Source organism: Alosa alosa, chromosome 15 (genome assembly GCF_017589495.1).
Source record: "Alosa alosa isolate M-15738 ecotype Scorff River chromosome 15, AALO_Geno_1.1, whole genome shotgun sequence".
Taxonomy (NCBI): Eukaryota; Metazoa; Chordata; class Actinopteri; order Clupeiformes; family Clupeidae; genus Alosa; species Alosa alosa.
Genome location: NC_063203.1, coordinates 10,287,414 through 10,309,913, shown reverse-complemented (window position 1 = coordinate 10,309,913; position 22,500 = coordinate 10,287,414). Strand labels below are relative to the sequence as shown.

Sequence of the window (22,500 nt, the reverse complement as noted above, 5' to 3'; positions counted from 1 at the left end):
TCAAAATTCTTTCATAATATTAATCTCTAAACTCAGATGCATCTTTTTGGCCCTGGTCTTATGGTCTACAAATGTTTACTTTTGCCACAATTTCATGGAAAAGCCAAACATTAAAAAAAGTTTCACACTCTTCAAAAATAATCAAATCTTCACCAAAATTCTCACAGACAATGTTTAGTCCAAGCCTCACAAAAGTTATCGCTCAGAATTTTGATATTTTGTTCCATTTCAGAGATATAGGCCAATAAAGTTAGACCACTTAGGCCTTTTTTCCTAGATCACCTATATTCCTATAAACCGTAAGTCCTAGAAACTTGATATTTTCAAGTATTGTTACCAGTACCCCCCACTACCCATAACCCAAAATTTGGGGTACTGCACCCAAAGGTGGCGCTCTTGTCAAAACGCTTATTTCTCCTTACCAGATTGACCTAGACTCAAAATTCTTTCATCATATTAATCTCTACATTCAGATGCATCTTTGTCACCCTGGTCTTATGCTCTAAAAATGTTTACTTTTGCCACAATTTCAGAGAAAAGCCAAACATCATAGAAAGTTTCACAGGCTTCAAAAATGATCAAATCTTCACCAAAATTCTCACAGACAATGTTTAGACAAAGCCTCACAAAAGTTGACAAAATAATTTGGATTCGTTGCTCCATTTCAGAGATATAGGCCAATAAAGTTCGACCACTCAGCCCATTTATCCTATATCACCTATATTCCTATATGAGTAATTTTTTTTCTTGGATAACAATCATACAACCATCATTAGGTTCATTTTATAAAGCCCTTAATTCTATTGTCAAATGTATGCTAGGAATTTTCTTGATGTTGTGTGTTTGCCAACACACATTTTCACCATGTGAATGTGACTATCCATTATGTAGGATTGTCAGTGGCTCAGTGGGATAATGCCTAGTGCTGGTGTTTGTTAGGTTGAGAGTTCGAATCCTGGTAGAGCTAGAGGCTCAACCTGCATATGCTATTGGTTATTGAAGATTCACACCATTGAACAGCACCTGAATGACATCAGGCAATCAACTTACACAGTCATTAGTTGCCAAGAATCAGAATGCCGAGACACTCTGACATTTAGGGGAACTTCTTTGTTTACTATTTTTCCTTCATCATTACGTCTATCATATTTATATTTCATCCATTAGTGTTCATCTCTACAAATGTCTAATTGCCCCAGAATTTCAAAAAGTTTTCAGGTGTACTCTCCTTTAGGAAAGCCCTTCATTTTATTGTAAAAATGTATGCTTGGAGTTTTTCTTGTTGTGTGTTTACCAATACACATTTTCACCATGTGAATGTGAATGGCCAACATGTAGGATTGACAATGGCTCGGTGAAATAATGCCTTGTACTGGTGATCCTTAGGTTGAGAGTTCAAATCCCACTTGAAGCATTAGTGTTCGAATGCTGTTGGGTTGTGGAGGTTAGCATACTAGAATAGAATGCTGTTGGGTTCTGGAGGTTAGCACACTATAACATTACAGCTACTTGTCAATATGGACTTGTAGTGCAAGGCAAGTATAGCTGTATAATTATAGGCTGTTTATCTTATTGACTCCGACACAGCTGTAGCCTATAATTATTTGTTATTCTTATAATATTTGTTGTTTCTTATACATATTTAGTCGTTAGAGTTTAGTAGGCTATAATTTTCAGTTCCTGTTTATCTATTGCACAATGGGTAATAATTTAAAGGAATCGTCTTGTAAATAGTGACCCTGCAAGATCCCTAGTCATTGCAAAATCATAGTCTGTGACTTAAAACTCTACTACTTGTCTTTAGATGTGAGAGGGTCTGAGACTGTAGTCTTTCAAAAATCTTTTTTCAAATCTTTGAAAATCTTTCCAAAGTCTGTCAGTGTAAGGAGGGCTTGAGGTAAAAGTGCTGTGGAGAAATTGCAGGATTGTTTGGCTCTGCCACCTAACCCAGTTTACCTGCTGGGAAACCCTGTAGCTCCGGAGCAGGGGCTCAGACCAGGATAAATTGTTTGCTCGCCCTCAGTTCACTCTTTTGTTCATCTCAACCCAGCACTCCAGTGTGTCCTGCTCTGTGTGTGTCTTTGAGTTAACGTAAGTCATCACTTTAATGACCCTCACTATGACTTTTGTCATGTTTATCAGTTTGTAGAGTAGCTCTGCCATCATGTGTAAAGTTAAGGTCTTTGTTGGTTTGGTGTGTTGGAATCTCATGTGAGAGATGATTAGGTGATGTTGGTTGATTTGGGATGTCAAGTATTGTTTAGTTTTACCTTATATAGCCATATGATTTCAGTTTATTGTTCAAATGTCAATTGGTTTGTTTGTGAGTTGGGATCTGTACTGATTTACCCCATTTCACTGATTACTCCATTTTCTGTTTGTTTCCTCTTTGATGCAGCACACATACAAGTAAAGAACAAAAGAACAGATGAATTGAAACTCAAATAAAGTTCACTTGTGTTGCACCGAAACCTGCCATCTCTGTGTCATCACTTCATACCATTGAGCCTTCTTTAAGAATACTGTTGGGTTGTGGAGGTTAGCACATTACAGCTACAGCTACTTGCTACGTTACAGCTACTTGTCAGGACTTGTTGTGCAAGGCAAGTATAACTGCATAATTATAGGCTGTTCATCTTATTGACTTCAACACTGAACCCACCCCCACCCCCCTTCACCTACCACCACAAATACAATTCCATTCTGTGGGAAACACTGCCTTCCATTATCAGACCCTTCATCTTATCCATGACAAATGCATAGTCCTGTAGAATAGAGTATTGTTAGAATACTATTGAGGAGATTAGCGCACTAGAATACTACTGTTAGAATACTGTTGGGTTGTGGAGGTTAGCACACTAGAATAGGGTATTGTTAGAATACTATTAGGTAGTGGAGGTTAGCACACTAATGTTACAGCACAGGGTAATCCTAATTTTATGCATCAAATTTATTCCAATCCAACTCAAAAGTTTTGAACAACACAAAGTGAAGGTTTTATCCAGATCAAAACCAAGAATAGATTATGTGATCTAATCCAATTTCAAGACCCTTGTTTCCCTTTGAACAACCCATTTTCAAGATTTGATCCAATCCGATAGCCAAAATCTGGTAACTGAAATCCGATAACCGAAATCCGATTACGTTTCTTTTGAACAATTGGGCCCAAACAATCAAAGCATATGTAAAACTAAAAGCTATGCTACCTCATGTTCGTTTTGCTCGGACCCGTGAAATCACTGCTTGCGGTTATATTTTTTTTTAGTGTTAGCGCAAAGCAGCACACTTATTGTTCTTCTTAAGTTTTATTAAGTGTGCTTGCAAAGCAGCACACTTATTGTTCTTCTTAAGTTTTATTAAGTGTGCTTGCAAAGCAGCACACTTATTGTTCTTCTTAAGTTTTATTATTATTTTTCCCGTCTCCCTAATTTTTTGTCAGCCCTAGCGCCTAGGCCCTTTGAGACAGAGACACCGTTCCAACTTTAAAACGTCCGGTCAGTACCGGTGTAAGTTGGTCGCGAAGATGACGTCAGGTGGGCGTGCCGTTCGTCCGCCATATTGGATTGAACAGAAAGCGAAACTAAATTTTCACAGGTCACAAATTTGGTCCGAACGCCACGAAACTTCACGTACATTATCCTTGGACCAAGCCTCACAAATGTTAGCGGAAGGATTTTTGATTTTTTCCCGTTTGCCGTCACAGCCAAACGAAATCGGGCGGGCGCTCGAAACAGGAAGTCGTCCATATCTCAGGAACACTGTCACATATCAATACCAAATTTTGTATATGAACTGGGGACTCCAGTGTGAGGGTGCATAGGCAAAAAAAAAAAAGAAATATTCCAAAAGTTTCCATCATTTGGCAAACCACCCACGGGTTTTTGGTAACTCACACCATTCACCTTTTCACCTTCTATCACAATGCCTTCCATGTATGCACAATGTCTCAGAGCAGACACAAAATCTCCAAGCAAACTTGCCCAATCATGAAATCCTTGCTCTGCCATGGGATAGTTTGGACTTACAAACTGAAATAGCAAGGAGAACAGTAGCTATATATAGCTTACATAATAGAGTTGTTTTCACATTGACGTATTCAAATTAAATTTTTTTCATTATTGTTACATATCATGATGGGAGAGTATTATTAAAATGTTACAACTATGCAAATGCATATGTTTACGGGCATTTAGGTTTTACTGTGTTGTTTTGTTGTAAAGACATGCAAGGCATTCTGGGCCATGTAATGAACAGTGGTCGGCAGCACTCCATAGGCTACGTATTAATATGAATAGGTGTTTCTGTAAACCTAGGGACAATAAACAGCTATCTCTGTTACAAAAACGAGCTGGTAATCGCTCATTGAAGAGGGAACTGTGATAAAAAGATTGTTTTCCTAAAAGCATAGAGTTGACGAAAGAATTTAGGAAATGTCACGTTAATGTTAAATAGCCTATGAACGCTATGTGGCAACATTGTATTACATTTCACTAAATGCGGTGGAATTAGTGTGAGCTTCACAAGGAAGGAAGGTGCAAATATTATGTAATTTGAGAATGGGAAATTATTTCATGGGAAATTATTGGAAATGTTATTTCTTGTTTATTCTAATTGCAAACCACACACATCCATTCGTAATCACACGTACACATTTAATACTGGAAGACTGTCTATTCGTTTATTTGATGTTGCTTAGCAACTGGGACAGACTTCAGAGCAAAGATTCTAGAACAGAGCTTCAGAGAGACACGTTTTGAGTTCGTGGCCAAGTAGGCTACCTAAAATATCGGTTTCCATGTGTATGTGCTGGATGGTGTGCTTCCTTTATGAAAGTAAGTGTTTTATACAGTTAACGTTACAGACATAATGAGTCATGTTGTAGTGGTCCTGTGCCCCTTCTGTTATTAGAATGCTAAACGGAGATTTTAACATCATTCATTTCTTGTGTGGCTAGAAGCTAGCTTCTAGCTAGCTAGGTCATAGGGGAGGAGATGTTGCTGTAACGTTATGAGATTTATGTTGCTTAGCGTAATGCCATGGTCATTTGATATGAGATGCTTGTAGAAGCTGACAACAGTAACTTCGCCACTCGTAACTTTAGGACTCCTATTTTTTTTTACTAAGAGTAATTCAGGAAGCATTTTAGCCCTAAAAGTAGCGCCTGAGTCTGTGACAGCTTAAGCGAGGACTCCTAATAAGACCGATTCACAAACAATGTTTTGTGGTGGCATTTCACGTCGCGATGTTTTGAAATGCGTCTAACAATCACGAGGGAACAATTTTGAATTGTAGGCATAACTAAGGGATGCAGTAACACCACCAACAACAACCAAAAGTAGCCTACTCATTGTTTACATGTACATTAAATGTAACGTTTCATTGTGAATCAAATGAAAAGATTCTCCTCTTTGCAAACGCGTTGGCATAGGCATGTGGTGACAGATTAATATAAAAATATTGCTGGAATCACGGTAAGCCTTGAATGAAGTGGCCACTTCTTAATAGGAGTCACTGTATGGAAGTAGGCTAAGTAAAATAGAGATGTTTAAAATAAGATAAAGTTAGTGTCATGAGCTCTCTCTCTGCCTGGTAACACACGCTGATTAAAGTCTGATGACCTCCACCTGTTCCTGCTCTGCTCTGCCTCACCCTCGTTTACCTACCAGCTGCACTGCATTCACCACTCATCATGCCCGGTATATAAAGCCTTGCTTTTCAGTCCACACTTGTCAGATCGTCCTGCAAACCCGCACCAGTTACCTGCCTGTCTTGGAAAACGACTCTTACTCTTTTGCCTGTGAACCCAGACCATTTCGACTACTTCTTTGATCTCCAGCCCCGTAATCTTGACCTGCCTTCCGTCTCTCTTCTCTGAATACAGCCTAGCCCTTGACTGTACTGCTGCTTCGTTTCAATTGCTGTTGTGTGCGTGTTTCCCCAGGACTTCCCGGATCATCCAGCTCCTGCCATTGCTGCTCGGCTATTGGGGAACACACACACGCAGACTCTTGGAACTCCCGAACCCCTGAAACCCCCTGTAACCCCCAACCCTTAAATAAACATTCTAACGTGACGCTTTTGTGGTCCTCGTCCTGTTTGGTGTCTGACAGTTAGGATATGCCCGCTTGACAACGGCAGAGATAACTGGCCTTTGGCCATAGCATTCAACCATCCATTTAGAACGACTGGCCTTCATAGCAACCAAGGATCTTAGCTGTGATTCATGTAGCTACAGTATGCATACAATGTGATGCAAAGTATAGAAAGGTGATGAAATATACAGAGACAAGTCAAGAAATATAGTGCAATGTAGACAGTAGTATACAGTTGATTTACAGAAGGTGGTTTAGAGTAATATGAATTAAATATAAATATGTGCAGTGTATTAGCAGTTATCTCATACAATAAGTAGAATAATGTATGTAATAGTAACATTATAATAGTAGAAATAATAATATAGATATATGCAGTGTATTAACAGAATATAATAAAACAGAATAAATATGGATATTCAATATGACAAATTTATAACAGATATGTACATAACATACAGCTATGTGCAGTGTGGAAACAGTGTCATTGTAGTGCAGAAACAACATTATAAGAGTAGTAAGAATAAGTTTATGTGCAGGATGAATAGTATAAAGATCAGTAGAATAACTATGTATAAATGTAATTACAGTAGGCCTATGTACATTTGTAAATAAATAGAAAACTATGGGTGAGAGGGATAAATTAATTTGATTTAATCGTAAAAGTAAATTGCATTCAATTAAATAGCAATTAAAAATCTTTCCAGTAGGCTTTAATGTCACGCAAAAAAGTACAACCAAAAGCTGAGCTTGATCAATTAGAACGTCTAAAGAACCAGAACTTGAGTGTAGTTTTTTGCTGGGTCCCAGGCCATGTTGGTCTGAGGGGAAATGAGAAAGCGGACAGTGCTGCTAAGCAAGCCCTCAATGAAGAAGTCACAGAATGTCAAATCCCTGCCCCAGACCTTAAACCTATACTGAACTCTTACATCTCAGATAAGTGGCAATCTGAATGGGATTAATGTACCAACAAGCAAGGAATGTGAATTTTGGCACATTTTCATGATCCACTGGGTCGTTATGGGCCACACAAAATACGGTGTTGCTAAAATTACTCCTATTGTGGCTGTTAGAGACATGCGTTCATGAGTATCCAGCTACATTCAATGAGTTAAGTAAAATACATTCACACACAAAAAAAAACCCCATCACTAATGTTGTGGACATTCCTTTATTCTGAGATACATCAATAGGCTCTCAAAACAATCCCAAACAGAAATAAGGTCTTAATAGAGCAAATCCATATAGATTATTTGTCAAATAAACAGTAAAACAGAATTAGGGGATGTTATATATAACATTCACACTCATAGCTCATATTTCTAAAATAAATCAGTGAAAAAGTATCCTGACAAACAAGCAGCATTTTAATACCTTAGTCATATTTCATAATTTCAAATTTTTCTCTAGGTTACCTGATAGCCCAGTTTGAGAGGTGCAAGACGCGTGACATTATTTATTTTTGCAGCCAATCACTGCTGTTGTTTTATTTTATTGATTTGATTTTAGTCATAGAAGCTAAATTCGAAGGCAGGCCACAGGTAAAAGCCAACGAACCGCATTCACCCCGCGGGCAATAGTTGAATAGAGCTTTTGAGGTATTGCCACTGCTCCAACACTGAAAGGCACTGTTAGAATGCTTGGATCAAGCCAGGTTCAGCATAGCGTATGTCACTGTCTGCTCACGTTGGTGACCGGACCAGGGCAAGCACACTTTTGCAGTTCCCGCCGGAAATGCAGTCTAGTTATTATTTTTCCCGTCTCCCTAATTTTTTGTCAGCCCTAGCGCCTAGGCCCTTTGAGACAGAGACATCGTTCCAACTTTAAAACGTCCGGTCAGTACCGGTGTAAGTTGATCGCGAAGATGACGTCAGGTGGGCGTGCCGTTCGTCCGCCATATTGGATTGAACAGAAAGCGAAACAAAATTTTCACAGGTCACAAATTTGGTCCGAACGCCAACGAAACTTGACGTCACGTTATCCTTGGACCAAGCCTCACAAATGTTAGCGGAAGGATTTTTGATTTTCGAAAGCGTTTGCCCGTCACAGCCAAACGAAATCGGGCGGCGGTCCGAAACAGGAAGTCGATCCATATCTCAGGAACACTGTCACATATCGATACCAAATTTTGTATATGAACTGGGGACTCCAGTGTGAGGGTGCATAGGCAAAAAAAAAAAGAAAAATTCCAAAAGTTTCCATCATTTGGCAAACTACCCACGGGTATTTGGTAACTCACACCATTCACCTTTTCACCATTCACCTTCTATCACAATGCCTTCCATGTATGCACAATGTCTCAGAGCAGACACAATGTCTCCAGGCAACCTTGCCCAATCATGAAATCCTTGCTCTGCCATGGGATAGTATGGACTTACTTAACTGAAATAGTAAGGAGAACAGTAGCTATATATAGCTTACATAATAGAGTTGTTTTCACATTGACGGTATTCAAATTAAATTTTTTCATTATTGTTACATATCATGATGGGAGAGTATTATTAAAATGTTACAACTATGCAAATGCATATGTTTACGGGCATTTAGGTTTTACTGTGTTGTTTTGTTGTAAAGACATGCAAGGCATTCTGGGCGTAATGAACAGTGGTCGGCAGCACTCCATAGGCTACGATAATATGAATAGGTGTTTCTGTAAACCTAGGGATAATAAACAGCTATCTCTGTTACAAAAACGAGCTGGTAATCGTTCATTGAAGAGGGTACTATGATAAAAAGATTGTTTTCCTAAAAGCATGGAGTTGACGAAAAGAATAAACAATCAATGTCACGTTAATGTTAAATAGCCTAGAACTATCTGAACGCTAGGTGGCAACGTTGTATTACATTTCACTAGTGTAGCCTACTTGAAATACGGTGTGAGATTCCCAAGTAAGGAAGGTGCAAATATTATGTAATTTATCATGGGAAATTATTGGAAATGTTATTTCTTGTTTATTCTAATTGCAAACCACACACATCCATTCGGAATCACACGTACACATTTAATACTGAAAGACTATCATTTCGTTTATTTGATGTTGCCTTAGCAACACAGCCTTTAGAGCAAAGATTCTAGAACAGGGCCCAGAGAGACACGCTTTTGAGTTTGTGGCCAAGAACCTAAAATATCGGTTTCCATGTGCTGGATGGTGTCGTCCTTTATGAAAGTAAGTGTTTTATACAGTTAACGCTACAGACATAATGAGTCATGTTGTAGTGGTCAACATAAATGTGCCCCTTCTGTTATTAGAATGCTAAGCGGAGAAGCATGCTAAGCAGAGATTTAGTATCATTAATTTCTTGTGTGGCTAGCTATAGGGAGGAGGAGATGTAGTGCTATGTTGCTAATTGGGATTTATGTTGTTTAGCGTAATGCCATGGTCATTTGATATGAGATGCTTGCACTTTCGTAACTTAGATCCACGGTAACTTTAGGACTGCTATTTTTTTTTACTAACAGTAATTCACGAAGCACTTTAGCCCTAAAAGTAGCCCCTACGTCTGTGACGGCTTAAAAGAAGTGGCAAGGACTCCTAACGCGATGTTTTGAAATGCGTCTACTATTGTCTACAGGAGCTTCCAATCGCGAGGGAACTTGCATTGTAGGCATAACTAAGGGATGCAATAACACCACCAACAACCAAAACTAGCCTACTCATTGTCAACATGTACATGAAATGTAACGTTTCATGTGGATCAAATTAAAATGTTTTTCTTTGCAAACGTAAGCATAGGCATATGGTGACAGATTAATTTATTAATGCTGCTGTGTGAATCACTTGTAAGCGAATGAAGTGGCCACTTCTTAATGGGACCCACTGTATGGAAGTGGGATAAGTAAAATAGAGATGTTTTAAATAAGATAAGGTTAATCAGAATTCTACGATATGTCTGCTTGACAACGGCAGAGATAGAACTGGCCTTTGACCATAGCAACCATCCATTTAGAACGACTGGCCTTCATAGCAACCAAAGATCTGAGCTGTGTTGCAATGTGAGGCAAAAGTATAGAAAGGTGATGAAACATACAGAGACAGGTCAAGAAATATAGTGCAATGTAGACAGTAGTATACAGTGGATTTACAGACGGTGGTTTAGAGTAATATGAAGTATTCCTTTATTCTGAGATAGGCTACATCAATAGGCTCTCAAAACAACCCCAGGCTCACAAAACAATCCCAAACAGACATAATGTCTTTATAGAGCAAATCCATATAGAGTATTTGTCAAATAAACCAGTAAAACATAATTTGTGGGATGGAATATATAACATTCACACTCATAGCTCATACTTTTTTAAAATAAATCAGTGAAAAAAGTATCCTGACAAACAAGTAGCTTTTTTTTAATGCCTTGGTCATATTTCATAATTTCAATTCCTCTGTAGGTTACCTGATAGCCCAGTTTGAGAGGCGCAAGACACGTGACATTATTTATTTTGCAGCCAATCACTGCTGTCATTTTATTTTATTGATTTGATCTCAGTCATAGAAGCTAAATTCAAGGCAGGCCAAAGGTAAAATCCAACGAATCACATTCAACCCAAGCCAATAGTTGAATAGCCCTCTCCTAGAGCTTTTGGGATATTGCCACTGCTCCAACACTGAAAGGCACCGTTACAATGCCTGGATCAAGCCAGGTTCAGCATAGCGTATGCCACTGTCTGCTCACGTTGCTGACCGGACCAGGGCAAGCACACTTTCGCAGTTCCCGCCGGAAATGCAGTCTAGTTTATCATGTTTGCATTTATTGAATGATCTAAAGACAGATGCAACTGTTAAATCAAATCAGTTTGACTGTTAAATAAAACTGAACTGCACTGAGAGAAAAAGGGAGAAGCGATAGATAGAGAGAGAGAGAGATTAGGGGTGGAGAGAATGCAGCAGTGAACTAGACGCTGGAGGGAACTCCACACAGAGTTAGGTTGGTACATAGAGGTTCAACTGTAGAACTTCTGATACTGATGTAGTTTTGCCAGGAATGTGTCGTGTGTGTGTGTTTGTGTGCACGTGTGTGCTTGCGTGCGTGTGTACATGCGTACGTGTGTGTGTGCGTGTGGGCATGCGTGCTGTACCTTCATCACACTGTTCTCCTGTCTTCCCTGGAGGGCAGATACACTGGCCTGTGGCTGGATGGCAGTCTACTCCCTCCGCACACACACACCTCCCCTCACACCCCTGCCCAAAGTGGCCTGCTTCACAACCTGTACACACACACACAGAGTTTATGATTATGTATTACACAATCTTTCTTTAAATACACACAAATACATACACATCACGCACACGCACACACACAGAGGTTGGTCTGCTTCCCCCCACACACTGCTTGTTCAGCACACTGCTGATCTCCTGCTGTGTGAGAGATGAGCACTGCGACCACAGACCTACCGGACAAGCTCACATATTACAGAACCACGTCTACCTGGCACACACGCACACTCCCTCACACTCTCTCTCCCAAAAACATGCACACACAACCAAACAACTCTCTCTTTCTCTTTCTGTCTCTGTCTCTCTCTCACACACACATACACACACGCACATAATGTACAGATACACATAGAGAAACTCTTACACATCAGGTACACTCACATTTGTACATAGCAGAGGGATGCACCAGGAACTCATTAGTGGCAGAGGAAACACCTGTCTCTGATCAAGTAACCACCTCTGCCGGGATACCAAGAGACGTGCCAGGGCCCACACCCTTGACACACACACACAGGCACGCAAGCACACACACACGCACACTCATACACCGCACGCCTGACTCTCTCTCTCTCTCTCTCTCTCTCTCTCTCTCTCACACACACTCTCTCTCTCTCACACACACACACACAGGCAGACACACTGCGCAGTCTCTTGTCAGGAAATGCCAGTCCACCCCTGTGCAGTAAAACCTCTCCAGAGGAGTGTGTTTTTGGAGAGGAGAAAGCAGCTGTAGTCAGTGATTCTCAACTCTACAAACACGAGAGCATTTTGTTCCTCCTTCACCTTGTGTCGGAGTCATACACTGTCACAGGGATTTGAGAGAGCCATGTACTCAGGAATAGATCTCCTAATATAGAAAAGCCTAACACCACACACACACACACTCACACACACACGTAGTTGATTCCACAATATACATTACATAGCTGTGATACAAGATATAATTTACTTACAATGAAATTATGTGATATGTGGATTAGAGAGAGAGAGAGAGCAAAAGAGAGAGTGTGTGATCCGTTTAAGTGAATGTATTCGGGCCTGTGTGTGGCAACATCACTCACGTTTTTCACACCCACGTCCATGGAGGCCTGGTGGGCACACACACTCTCCTGTCACGTGATCACACACCTGGCCGTGCTTGCAGTCACACTGCTGTGAGCAGTACCGTCCAAAGAGCCCCGCCGGGCATTCTGGGTAAATGGGGAAGAGAAAAACAGTAGCCATGTTTACATGGATACTTCTATTCCGATTAGAAATGGAATTACGACTCAATTGGAATAAAAATCGTCACATAAACACCTCAATCGGAATAAAAATTCCTGATCTGATCAGAATTTTAATAGGAATGAAAGAGGTGGTATAGTCGGTTCCTAGTCATTCGGATTGACTGCTGTGTCTTCTCAAGGAAAAGTAGGCAACAACGGCTATTCTGATAAAAGACTAAAGCACTTGAGAGCACATGATCGGAATAGAATGTACGCCATGTAAACAGATAACACAATTTTTTCAATCGGAATAGTTGAGTTGACAAAAAAAAAAAACTGTCCATGGCTAGTGTGACAGGAACAGTGCTCTGCCTCAGGTACCATTGGCATGAGCTCGCCTGCCCCCCTTTGCCACACAGTAATCAATCAACTACTTAATCTGTTGAGCAATCAATCAATTAATTAGGACTTTGGACTTTGCAGATGTATTAACTTTATCCATAATACAGCCTTTCAGTACCAGTAATATCTTAAAACGTATGTAAACTGTGTGTCATTACATAGATTTGTGAGTGTGAGAGTATGTTGTCAGAGGATGTCTGAAGAGATTCCAAAACGTTTTTTTTCTTTTTTATATCATTACATAATCATTCATTTAGTTAATTACACTATACGTGTGTATACAGTACATATAGGCTGGGGAGAGACTTTAAGTGTGTGAATAAAAGTAGTTTGCTGTTACACACACACACACACACACAGAGGTAGTAGTTTGCTGTTACACACACACACACACACAGAGGTAGTAGTTTGCTGTTACACTCACACACACAGAGGTAGTAGTTTGCTGTTACACACACACACACACACAGAGGTAGTAGTTTGCTGTTACACACACACACACACAGAGGTAGTAGTTTGCTGTTACACACACACACACACACAGAGGTAGTAGTTTGCTGTTACACACACACACACACACAGAGGTAGTAGTTTGCTGTTACACACACACACACACACACACACAGATGTAGTAGTTTGCTGTTACACACACACACACACACAGAGGTAGTAGTTTGCTGTTACACACACACACACAGAGGTAGTAGTTTGCTGTTACACTCACAGAGGTAGTAGTTTGCTGTTACACTCACACACACAGAGGTAGTAGTTTGCTGTTACACACACACACAGAGGTAGTAGTTTGCTGTTACACTCACGGTGTTGGCAGGCGTTGCCATAGTAGCCAGGGTAGCAGTCACAGTGGCCAGTGAGGCGGTCACATGTGGCGTTATTCTGACATGGGCATTCCAGCTCACACCCTGGCCCATACAGACCTGGCTCACATGCTGTAACACACACACACACGCACTTGTTTGTTGTTTTTAACTACTTAAAAACAACAAAATTACCTACCAATGGCAAAGGAAAGTTGCAACTTACAAGGACAAACAAGCTTGAAACAAACAAGAAGAAATATCTTATGTGTGTCTGACATAAAACAAATGTATATTGCCTTAATTTATAAGCTCATTCCATCTTACTCAAGTTTCCCTTTTTGCTGTCTGAGTCCTGGACTCACAGTGTCTCCCATTGGTCTATCATACACTCTACATGTTGAAAGCAGGACTAGAGAAAGCCTTCTGGTTATGAAGGTAACCCTGGTTCTCTAAAGGATAACCTTAGACATCCATAAGTTAACAGGCAGGAACAACACGTCAGGCTCACCACGTTTTCTTTAGTCATGGTGGAGTGGGGAAACACTTTGACAAGCCCAAATAAACATCGGCGCAGGGTGGGTTTAGTCTGTGGCTTTTGGGGCTCTAAGTTACGCCCCATGCAAAGTGCAAAGTCTAACAAAGCATAATTAAATAACTAATATAATATCATGAGCAAGATCTCCTTAGCACAAACTTCAGTGGGTCAGCTCTTCTCTCCTACATGTCACATGATCACTTTCGTTCATACAGTAGCATGCACACTTTGCACTCTGTGTGTGAATTAACTTTTATTATTAATTAAATAGTAATAACGTTTATTATTATTTTTATTATTACTAGTAGTCTCTTTAGTCTCTCACCCTGGGTGAAAAGAGTTATATTACTGGTTGGTTTGTGAGACTACAGTATGAACTTTGACCTTTTGACCTCTGTGGTGGGAGGCGCAGCAACGTACCTGTCTCACAGTGAGTACCTGTCCAGCCGAGGCTACACCTGCAACTCCCGTCTGCCGCGTCACACACACCTCCATTCACACACTCACACACACCGCGGCAGTGCAGCCCGTACCGACCTGTGGGACAAACTGTATACACACATAAACACACACAAACATACACACACACACACATAGAAAGACACATAACATACAGACACACAGACACACACACACACACACACACACAGCACAATAAATGAAACTGTTCTTAGGTTTTCTGCATTATTCACAATATCAATAAATGACCAAATATAATCAAACTTCATACGTTAATAGTGCATGCAAATGAACTACACACACACTCAGGCATACATGTACACACACAGACATACACACATTCCTCTAGTCCAGTCTGCTCAGGGCCAGGTCCTTTCACCTCTCTTCTCATCTCTCTCCTTCCTTCCTTCTCTCTCTCTCCTTCCCTTCTCATCACCCTTTCCACTCCTCTGTCATGCTCCCTCTCTCTTTTTCCCACTCTGACTCATGCCAATCAAATCCCCATTCTAATTCCTCTCTCTCCTCCAATGTGGAAAGACACCAGGCCTGATTGCTCCAGCAGGGAAAGTCAACAGTAAGACAGACACCATGCCCATTCTCTCTCTCTTTCTCTCTCTTCTCTCCCTCTCTCTCTCTCTCTCTCTCTCGCTCCCTCTCTCTCTCTCTTTCCTTTAATCCTCCCCTTGTTCCCACGTAATCACAATATTTAGACAGAGAATATTCTGGGTTCCCCCAACAGGGGTGGCTGAGAGATGTTCCGCTCCGGTTCCATGGGAGAACGGGAGCGCGGATCAAGTTCCTGATATCACTCTTTAAGAAGTCGTTCCGAGAGAACAAACTTCCATGAGCCGTCTCTCTGGATTTCTATTCTATTTCACTGTCTCACTGTCTCTGTCTCTGAGTGTGAGTGTGTGTGTGTGTGTGTGTGTCCGTGTGTGTGTTTGTCTGTATGGAAGATGTGTGCATACCGTGTGTGGAGATTTATCTCTGCGTCCAACTGTGTGTGTGTGTGTGTGTGTGTGTGTATGCACGTGCGTCCTCCTCCTGGTCTACATGTGAGATGTTTGTGGTGGAGATTAAGTAGCAGCGATGCCGTGTTCCGTGTCGATGGGACTGGCGGAGGAACACATAAACAAAACGGGAATCAAAGAGACCGATCCCTCTGTGCGTGTACAGACACACACACACACACACACACACACACACCACAAAGATGCGCGCGCCCGCACACACACACACACACACACACACACTAAATTACCCAGAGAAACATGATTATTCTTTTATGGTGCTGCCAGATCAGACCACTTCTCACTAATGATATGGGGGCCTAAATAAACTTTGTGTGTACATGGGTGTGTGTGTGTATGTGTGTGTGTGTGTGTGTGTGTGTGTGTGTGTGTGTGTAAATATGTGCATGGGTGTGTGTGTGTGTTTGTGTGTGTAAGTATGTGCATGGGTGTGTGTGTGTGTGTATGTATTATAGGCCACATTATTTAGATGGAGAGGTGGAGTAAAAGGCTATCCAGTGTGTGGCAGTGTCTTTTAGCGTGAAAAATGCTTTTCTGCTGTGTGTATCTATATGTGTCCGTGTGTATGTGAGAGTGTGTGAGTGTTGGGTGGGGTGACTGCCTGTCTATTAATGTACTTGCATGTGTCTTTATCTGTGCATGTGTGTGTGTGTGCACATGTGTGTGTGTGTGTGTGTTGAACAGCCCCATGCTAATCGTGATAATGGAGACATTTGGGGGCTGTTTATTTAAGAGACGTGCTGCGAGAGTGCCTGGTTGGTCGGGCTGATGCCAGCCGCTCTGATTGGTTGCCAGCCGGTGGCCACAGCAAAACTAAGGGTTTATTTTAAAACAGATGAGCCAGGGGCGGGCGAGGGGGCATTCTCTAAAACCAGACACTTTGGAGTTAGCGTTAGCAGATGTAGTCAGGGGCTCACTATATGTGTCTGTATGTGTGTGTGACGATATGAAGACATCACTCACAGTGTGTATGTGTTTGTGTGTGTGTGCGTGTGTGTGTGTGTGCACACGGCAAGCGCGTGCATGTGTGTGTGTGTGTGTGTGTGTGTGTGTGTGTGTGTGTGTATGTGCACGGCAAGCGTGTGCATGTGTGTGTGTGTGTGTGTGTGTGTTTCTATACGAAATCAAGGTACTGATGGCAAACAAGTTAATGCAGATGAAAGAATCTAATTACTTCTAAAAAAAACCTCCATGGAGGAAAATACACAAATCAGCAGCCCTAGCGTCCATGAAACAGTAGCAATGAGCTCATAAACACAATAACAAACAGTGAGAGATTTGGGAAGAGAAGAGAAGAAAGCTGTGAGCAGACGGAGAAATGTGGAGGTAAGACATTAACAAATATGGTAGATGGAGAAAACAAAGAGAGAGTTAGAACGGCAGAGGACAGAGGAGAGAGAGAGAGAGAGAGAGACAGAGAGAGAGAGAAAAACAGAGAGAGAGAAAAAGACAGAGAGAGACTGGCTGCCAAGAGAACAAAGAATATGTGGTCACTGTCAGGCAGAGATGGTTGACACAGAGGACCACTTCTTTCTACACTGTGAAAAGTATAAAAATATAAGACGCACATTCTTCCCCGGATTCCAAATAGGTATCCCACATTTTCAAGATTGTGAAAACAATGAAAAAATGGCCATTCTTCTTGGCGAAGGGCCCTCTGCTGCCTTAGCAGCACAATTTATCTTGAAATGTGAGGATCTGAGGGACTCTAAAACAAATTTGTGTCTGTGATACATACATACATACATACATACGCATGCACACACACACACACACACACGCACGCATGAACACACACACGCACGCACAAACACACACACCTCATCCTATTACCCTTGTTCTTTACTGCTGTTAATTCTAGATCCTTTATATCCAACCCCACACTGATGTGTTCCTCCCCCCTCCCTTTTATGTATTAATTATTATTATTATTATTATTATTATTATTATTATTTATTTTATTTTTTTTCAATGGTCTTGTGTTCTTGTATGTTATGTTGTATGTAACAATAGCTTTGGCAGCACTGTTCCCATACAGCCATGCTAATAAAGCTACTTTGAATTTGAGAGAGAGAGAGAGAGAGAGAGAGAGACAACGAGAGACAGAGAGAGAAAGAGACAGACAGAGAGAGAGACAGAGAGAGAGATATGGATTTCAGTGCCAGCAACTCACCTTCCTGGCAGGACTGTCCTGTTTGTCCAGAGGCGCAGTTGCACCTCCCAGTCACCGGATGGCACTGTCCACCGTCTCCACACAAGCAGGACATAGCACAATCCTTCCCATAATAGCCAGCTGGACAAGCTGGGGAAGACAAATGGGCAGGAGAGTGTGATCCATGTGTCAAGGTACCTTCAGTTCATAGTTTTTTTCCCCATAAATCTTGAAAATGTTCAGTCATTTCAAATGCCATTTCCAAAAGCACAAGTCAAGCTACTGCAATAAAAACAAGACTAATATTAGATAATTTTGTCTCTTCAAAATCTCTTCAAAATCTCAAGCTCTTCCCTAGTTCAACTTAATAGATATATATACTATAACTTTATTTACAGACTCAAAGTCAAGAAAACAACACACACAACATATCACAAAAAGGGTACAAACAAAAACACATAAATACATACAGACATACGAATGACTGTCCACATATAACATAAAGGGTACACACACACACACACACACACACACATACATACATACATACATACATTACATACACACACACACACATACACACATACATACATACATACATACAGATAGTTAGTTAACTCACAGCTACTGCAGTTGGCTCCTAGGAATCCAGGCTTGCACTCACAACTCCCTGTCTTAAAGTCACAGCGCCCTCCATTGGTACATCGACACCTACGCCTGCAGTTTGGTCCATATGTTCCCTCCCGACATCCTTAGACACACACACACACACACACGCACGCGCACAAGCACGCACGCACGCACACACACATTAGACACATTGCTTATTCACACCAATTACCCTTGCTGTTTTGAAAGTCAGACACACTTACTGATGTCACAGCGGTTCCCATAGTAACCAGGTGGGCAGGTGCATCTTCCGGTGGCGTGGTGGCACTGCTGGCGTGGGGCAGAGCACAGACACACCTGGGTGCAGTTTGGGCCAAACATCCACTCCGGGCAAACTACAGACAGAGCATTATTTAAGGACAAGCTCACAACCTACAGACAGATCCTTGGGGATCAATAAAGTATCTATCTATCTATCTAAAGGCCAAGCTCACAGCCTACAGACAGAGCATTAAAGGACAAGCTCACAACCCACAGACAGAGCATTAAAGGGCTACTCGTACAAGGCCACTAGACACAGACTGGAGGCTTTTTCCTTTTTCCCCTTCATGAAAATGTTCTTGCAACATACTGTATTAATCATACAATAATAAAGTTAATAATCATCTAGTATAGGGGTTCTCAAAGTTTTGATTGGTGAGGGCCAATTCAGGAACCCAACATTGAACTGAGGGGTGGGGGGAGAAAAAAAACTGAAAGAAAAGAAAATCCATTTGTAATCATTCTAATGACCAGGTTGCATCTCTAGTTTATATTTATTGCATTAAACACATTTTAATTAATAACTGAGGCTAAACCTGGCAAAACTTGCAATGCACACACAATCCCTGGGGTTCTCTACCCTCAACAGACAAATTTGGGATATAACAGTTCTGGTTGCAGTCCATTTCAAGTACAAACTTATTTAGAACAAACAGGCTCAGTGTGCCTAGCTTCTTATCAGCATAGGCCTTATTCAGGGCCAATTGTAGCTACCAAAGCACCACAGGAAAACCTGACGACCACTAAACGGAGATTCATTCTTTTTAAAGCACACAGTACAGTTTTAACAGTTTTACAGATGTTATCACGGGCCGCCAGAAATGTGCCTGCGGGCCGCCATTGGCCCCCGGGCCGCACTTTGAGAACCTATGATCTAGTATTATAATCATAATGGCTTCTGTGGTAGTATGATTACATATGATCAGGCCCACTAAAGTATAATAATTAATAAATTAATTACAAGAATGAAGCATAACTTTTCCAAATAAAAATGTTGATATTTAGTTCTGTAACCCAACATACCATATAATAAAGTATGTATATGACCTATGATCTCTGAGACTGCAGGAAATGATTACAAGCAGTTTAGACTAAAACTGAAACTACTGCATTTCTCATCGTACACATCATAACACACTCACACACCTTACTCATCTCAGAGACGATGTACCTCACAGATGATACACAGTTATTAAAGTAAATAGTAAACAAGTACATGAAATCTTCAGTACATCGGACTGACAGATTGATTAGATCCACAACACACTGTGCAAAGTTGCTTTGTGTCATAAGCGAAATGCCAACCATCGACATACATAGAGTTTAGAGCGGCGAGCGCCGGCCATCTCTGGTCTCTCTCCCCCCACTTACACAGAGTCATTACACATGGTTGAGATAGGAGGATAAGGTCAAATAAGTGGAGCAAATGTAGTTTGAGAGTAAGTGTGTGTGTGTGTGTGTGTGTGTGTGTGAGAGAGAGAGAGAGTATGTGAGCTTTACAGTGTGTGTGTTTGTGTGTGTGTGTGTGTGAGTTTGTGAGCATTAGCATGTCTGTGTTTGTTTATTTGTGTGTGTGTGTGTGTGCGGCTATGATAAAGAGTAGATTATAGACTGAGGAGGGCTATTAAGTGGCCGTCATTAGGCCAGTCTACAGCCATAGCCCAGACTAAAACAAAGACCTGCTTTGCTTGGCAGCTTTAGCATATCCTTTATCAGATGTCTGGAGTGTGTGTGTGCGTGTGAGAGTGAGAGAGAGAGAGAGAGAGTAAGAGAGAGAGAGAGAGAGAGAGAGAGTGTGTGTGGGGGAGGGGGTCTGGCAAGGTTTTAGGGAAAAGGAATGGCAAGGGGTGGTGAGAGAGTGTGTGCTGAGACTCTCCATCTCCCTCTGTGTGTGTGTGTGTGTGTGTGTGTGTGTGTGTGTGTGGGGCATGTGTGTGGTGTATGTGTGTATGTGTGTGTGTGTGTGTGTGTGTGTGTGTGTGTCTATGTGTGTGTGTGTGTGTGTGTGTCTATGTGTGTGTGTGTGTGTGTCTATGTGTGTGTGTGTGTGTGTATGATCTGACACAGTAAGAGTGGAGACAGATTTCACAGAGTGAAGAAAAGGGAAAGACCAGATTAGTGCAAGGAAAGAATGGGAAGGGAGTGTGTGTGTGTGTGTGTGTGTGTGTGTGTGTGTGTGTGTGTGTTTGTGTGTGTGTGTGTGTGTGTGTGTGTGTGTGTGTGTGTGTGTGAGTGATAATATGTATATGTGTGTGTGTTAATACATATGTGTGTCTAGTATATCACCTGACTGTATACCATCAAAAGTGAATGAGGATGTTGCTCCTGGCAAAGCCACCAACAAAAACACCTTCTTAACGCAGCTCTACAGACTGATGTTGTCCAGGCTGGGGCTCAAGTCATGCACAGTGTCATTTGACTGCTAGTAGTGCCAAACATTAAACGGCCATAACACAAACATTACTTTAAAAATGAATCCCTTCAATATGCATAAGTAGCTGTACATAACAACATACAAAATATTATATCACTAATATTGCAGGGCCACAGATGATTTACAGTTTATCATCAAGAAGATATCAGTGAGCATAATCTCTGACGTACTACATGGTAGAAGTTTTCAGTATTCTCAGAAGTAAGATAGGGTTTCTGTTGAGAATATCATCTCCTTGGTTACAATCACTGACTCTGAGGAGACTTCCGTCCCACAGAGAAAGCATGAGGCAGTTTGACTTCTAGTGGTGCAGCACTATAAAAGTTCATAGCTGTTTATTTTTACATAATAATCTAATTAAATGAACCCTTACAATAGACACCTGTTCACTTTATAGAGTTCATAATGTTTCATGCAGTATTACTAGATACATGGATGAAACGATTTGGATCCTGTGCTTAAACATATGGATGATCAGGAATAGGTTTTCTTCAATGATGTCCCTGCCTGTTGTCATCAACATGAATTTGAGGATGTCATTTAAAACTAGGTCCTACCAAAACAAGCCTAAAAAAGCCTGAATAAATTCAAATTAAACCTGGTGACATAAATGCCCATCAGACACTAACACACTTACAAACACATAAAAATAAACTAAATAAACACATCATCATAGTACATGATCATGGTATCATAACCATTTATTTATCAAACCAAATAACATACAAATATAAGTAATAACATAATTATTCATTTAGCAGACAGTGTTGTCCAAAGTGACTTACATATGTCATCTTTATTACAAGGGATTACATTGTCCCCGGAGCAACTTGGGGTGAAGATTATAGAAGGGATGATTATATATTTCTGGAGAATACCATAAGCTGGAACTGGAACCTAAACTGACAAATGTTGATAAGCAGCACTGATGCTCACTCCAAATGAGGACAGAGTAAATGTATTCATTCACTGGCATTCTGTTGGAAATAAGGACTGTGGTGTTGGACTTTAACACCTCAAATTTGCCTCTTTGATCATCTGGGTGGTCTTCCAGTGGCTGCTTGATGTCCAGGACCGAAGTCGTCAGGCCTTCAGATAGATTATCAGACAGACTCTCATACACCTGCAGTGTGTTGCTGTGGCTGATGTTGTTCACTGTCCAGATACAGCCTTGTTCAGTGATGTCACACTTGTCCTTACAAACAACCAGGCTGTACTTTCTCTCCTCC

General features: G+C 41.1%; 1 protein-coding gene across 1 annotated transcript in view; it reads right to left on the bottom strand.

Moving 5' to 3' along the window:
- megf6 (multiple EGF like domains 6) overlaps window positions 1–22,500 on the bottom strand; it is an 87,662-nt gene that overhangs the window by 3,801 nt on the left and 61,361 nt on the right. The window contains exons 21-27 of the mRNA XM_048264711.1: window positions 18,780–18,911; window positions 18,530–18,658; window positions 17,929–18,057; window positions 14,686–14,814; window positions 13,731–13,859; window positions 12,367–12,495; window positions 11,167–11,295 (exon numbers count right to left, since the gene is read on the bottom strand). Coding sequence (XP_048120668.1) covers window positions 11,167–11,295; window positions 12,367–12,495; window positions 13,731–13,859; window positions 14,686–14,814; window positions 17,929–18,057; window positions 18,530–18,658; window positions 18,780–18,911 — 906 coding nt within the window. The remainder of the gene's footprint in view (window positions 1–11,166; window positions 11,296–12,366; window positions 12,496–13,730; window positions 13,860–14,685; window positions 14,815–17,928; window positions 18,058–18,529; window positions 18,659–18,779; window positions 18,912–22,500) is intronic.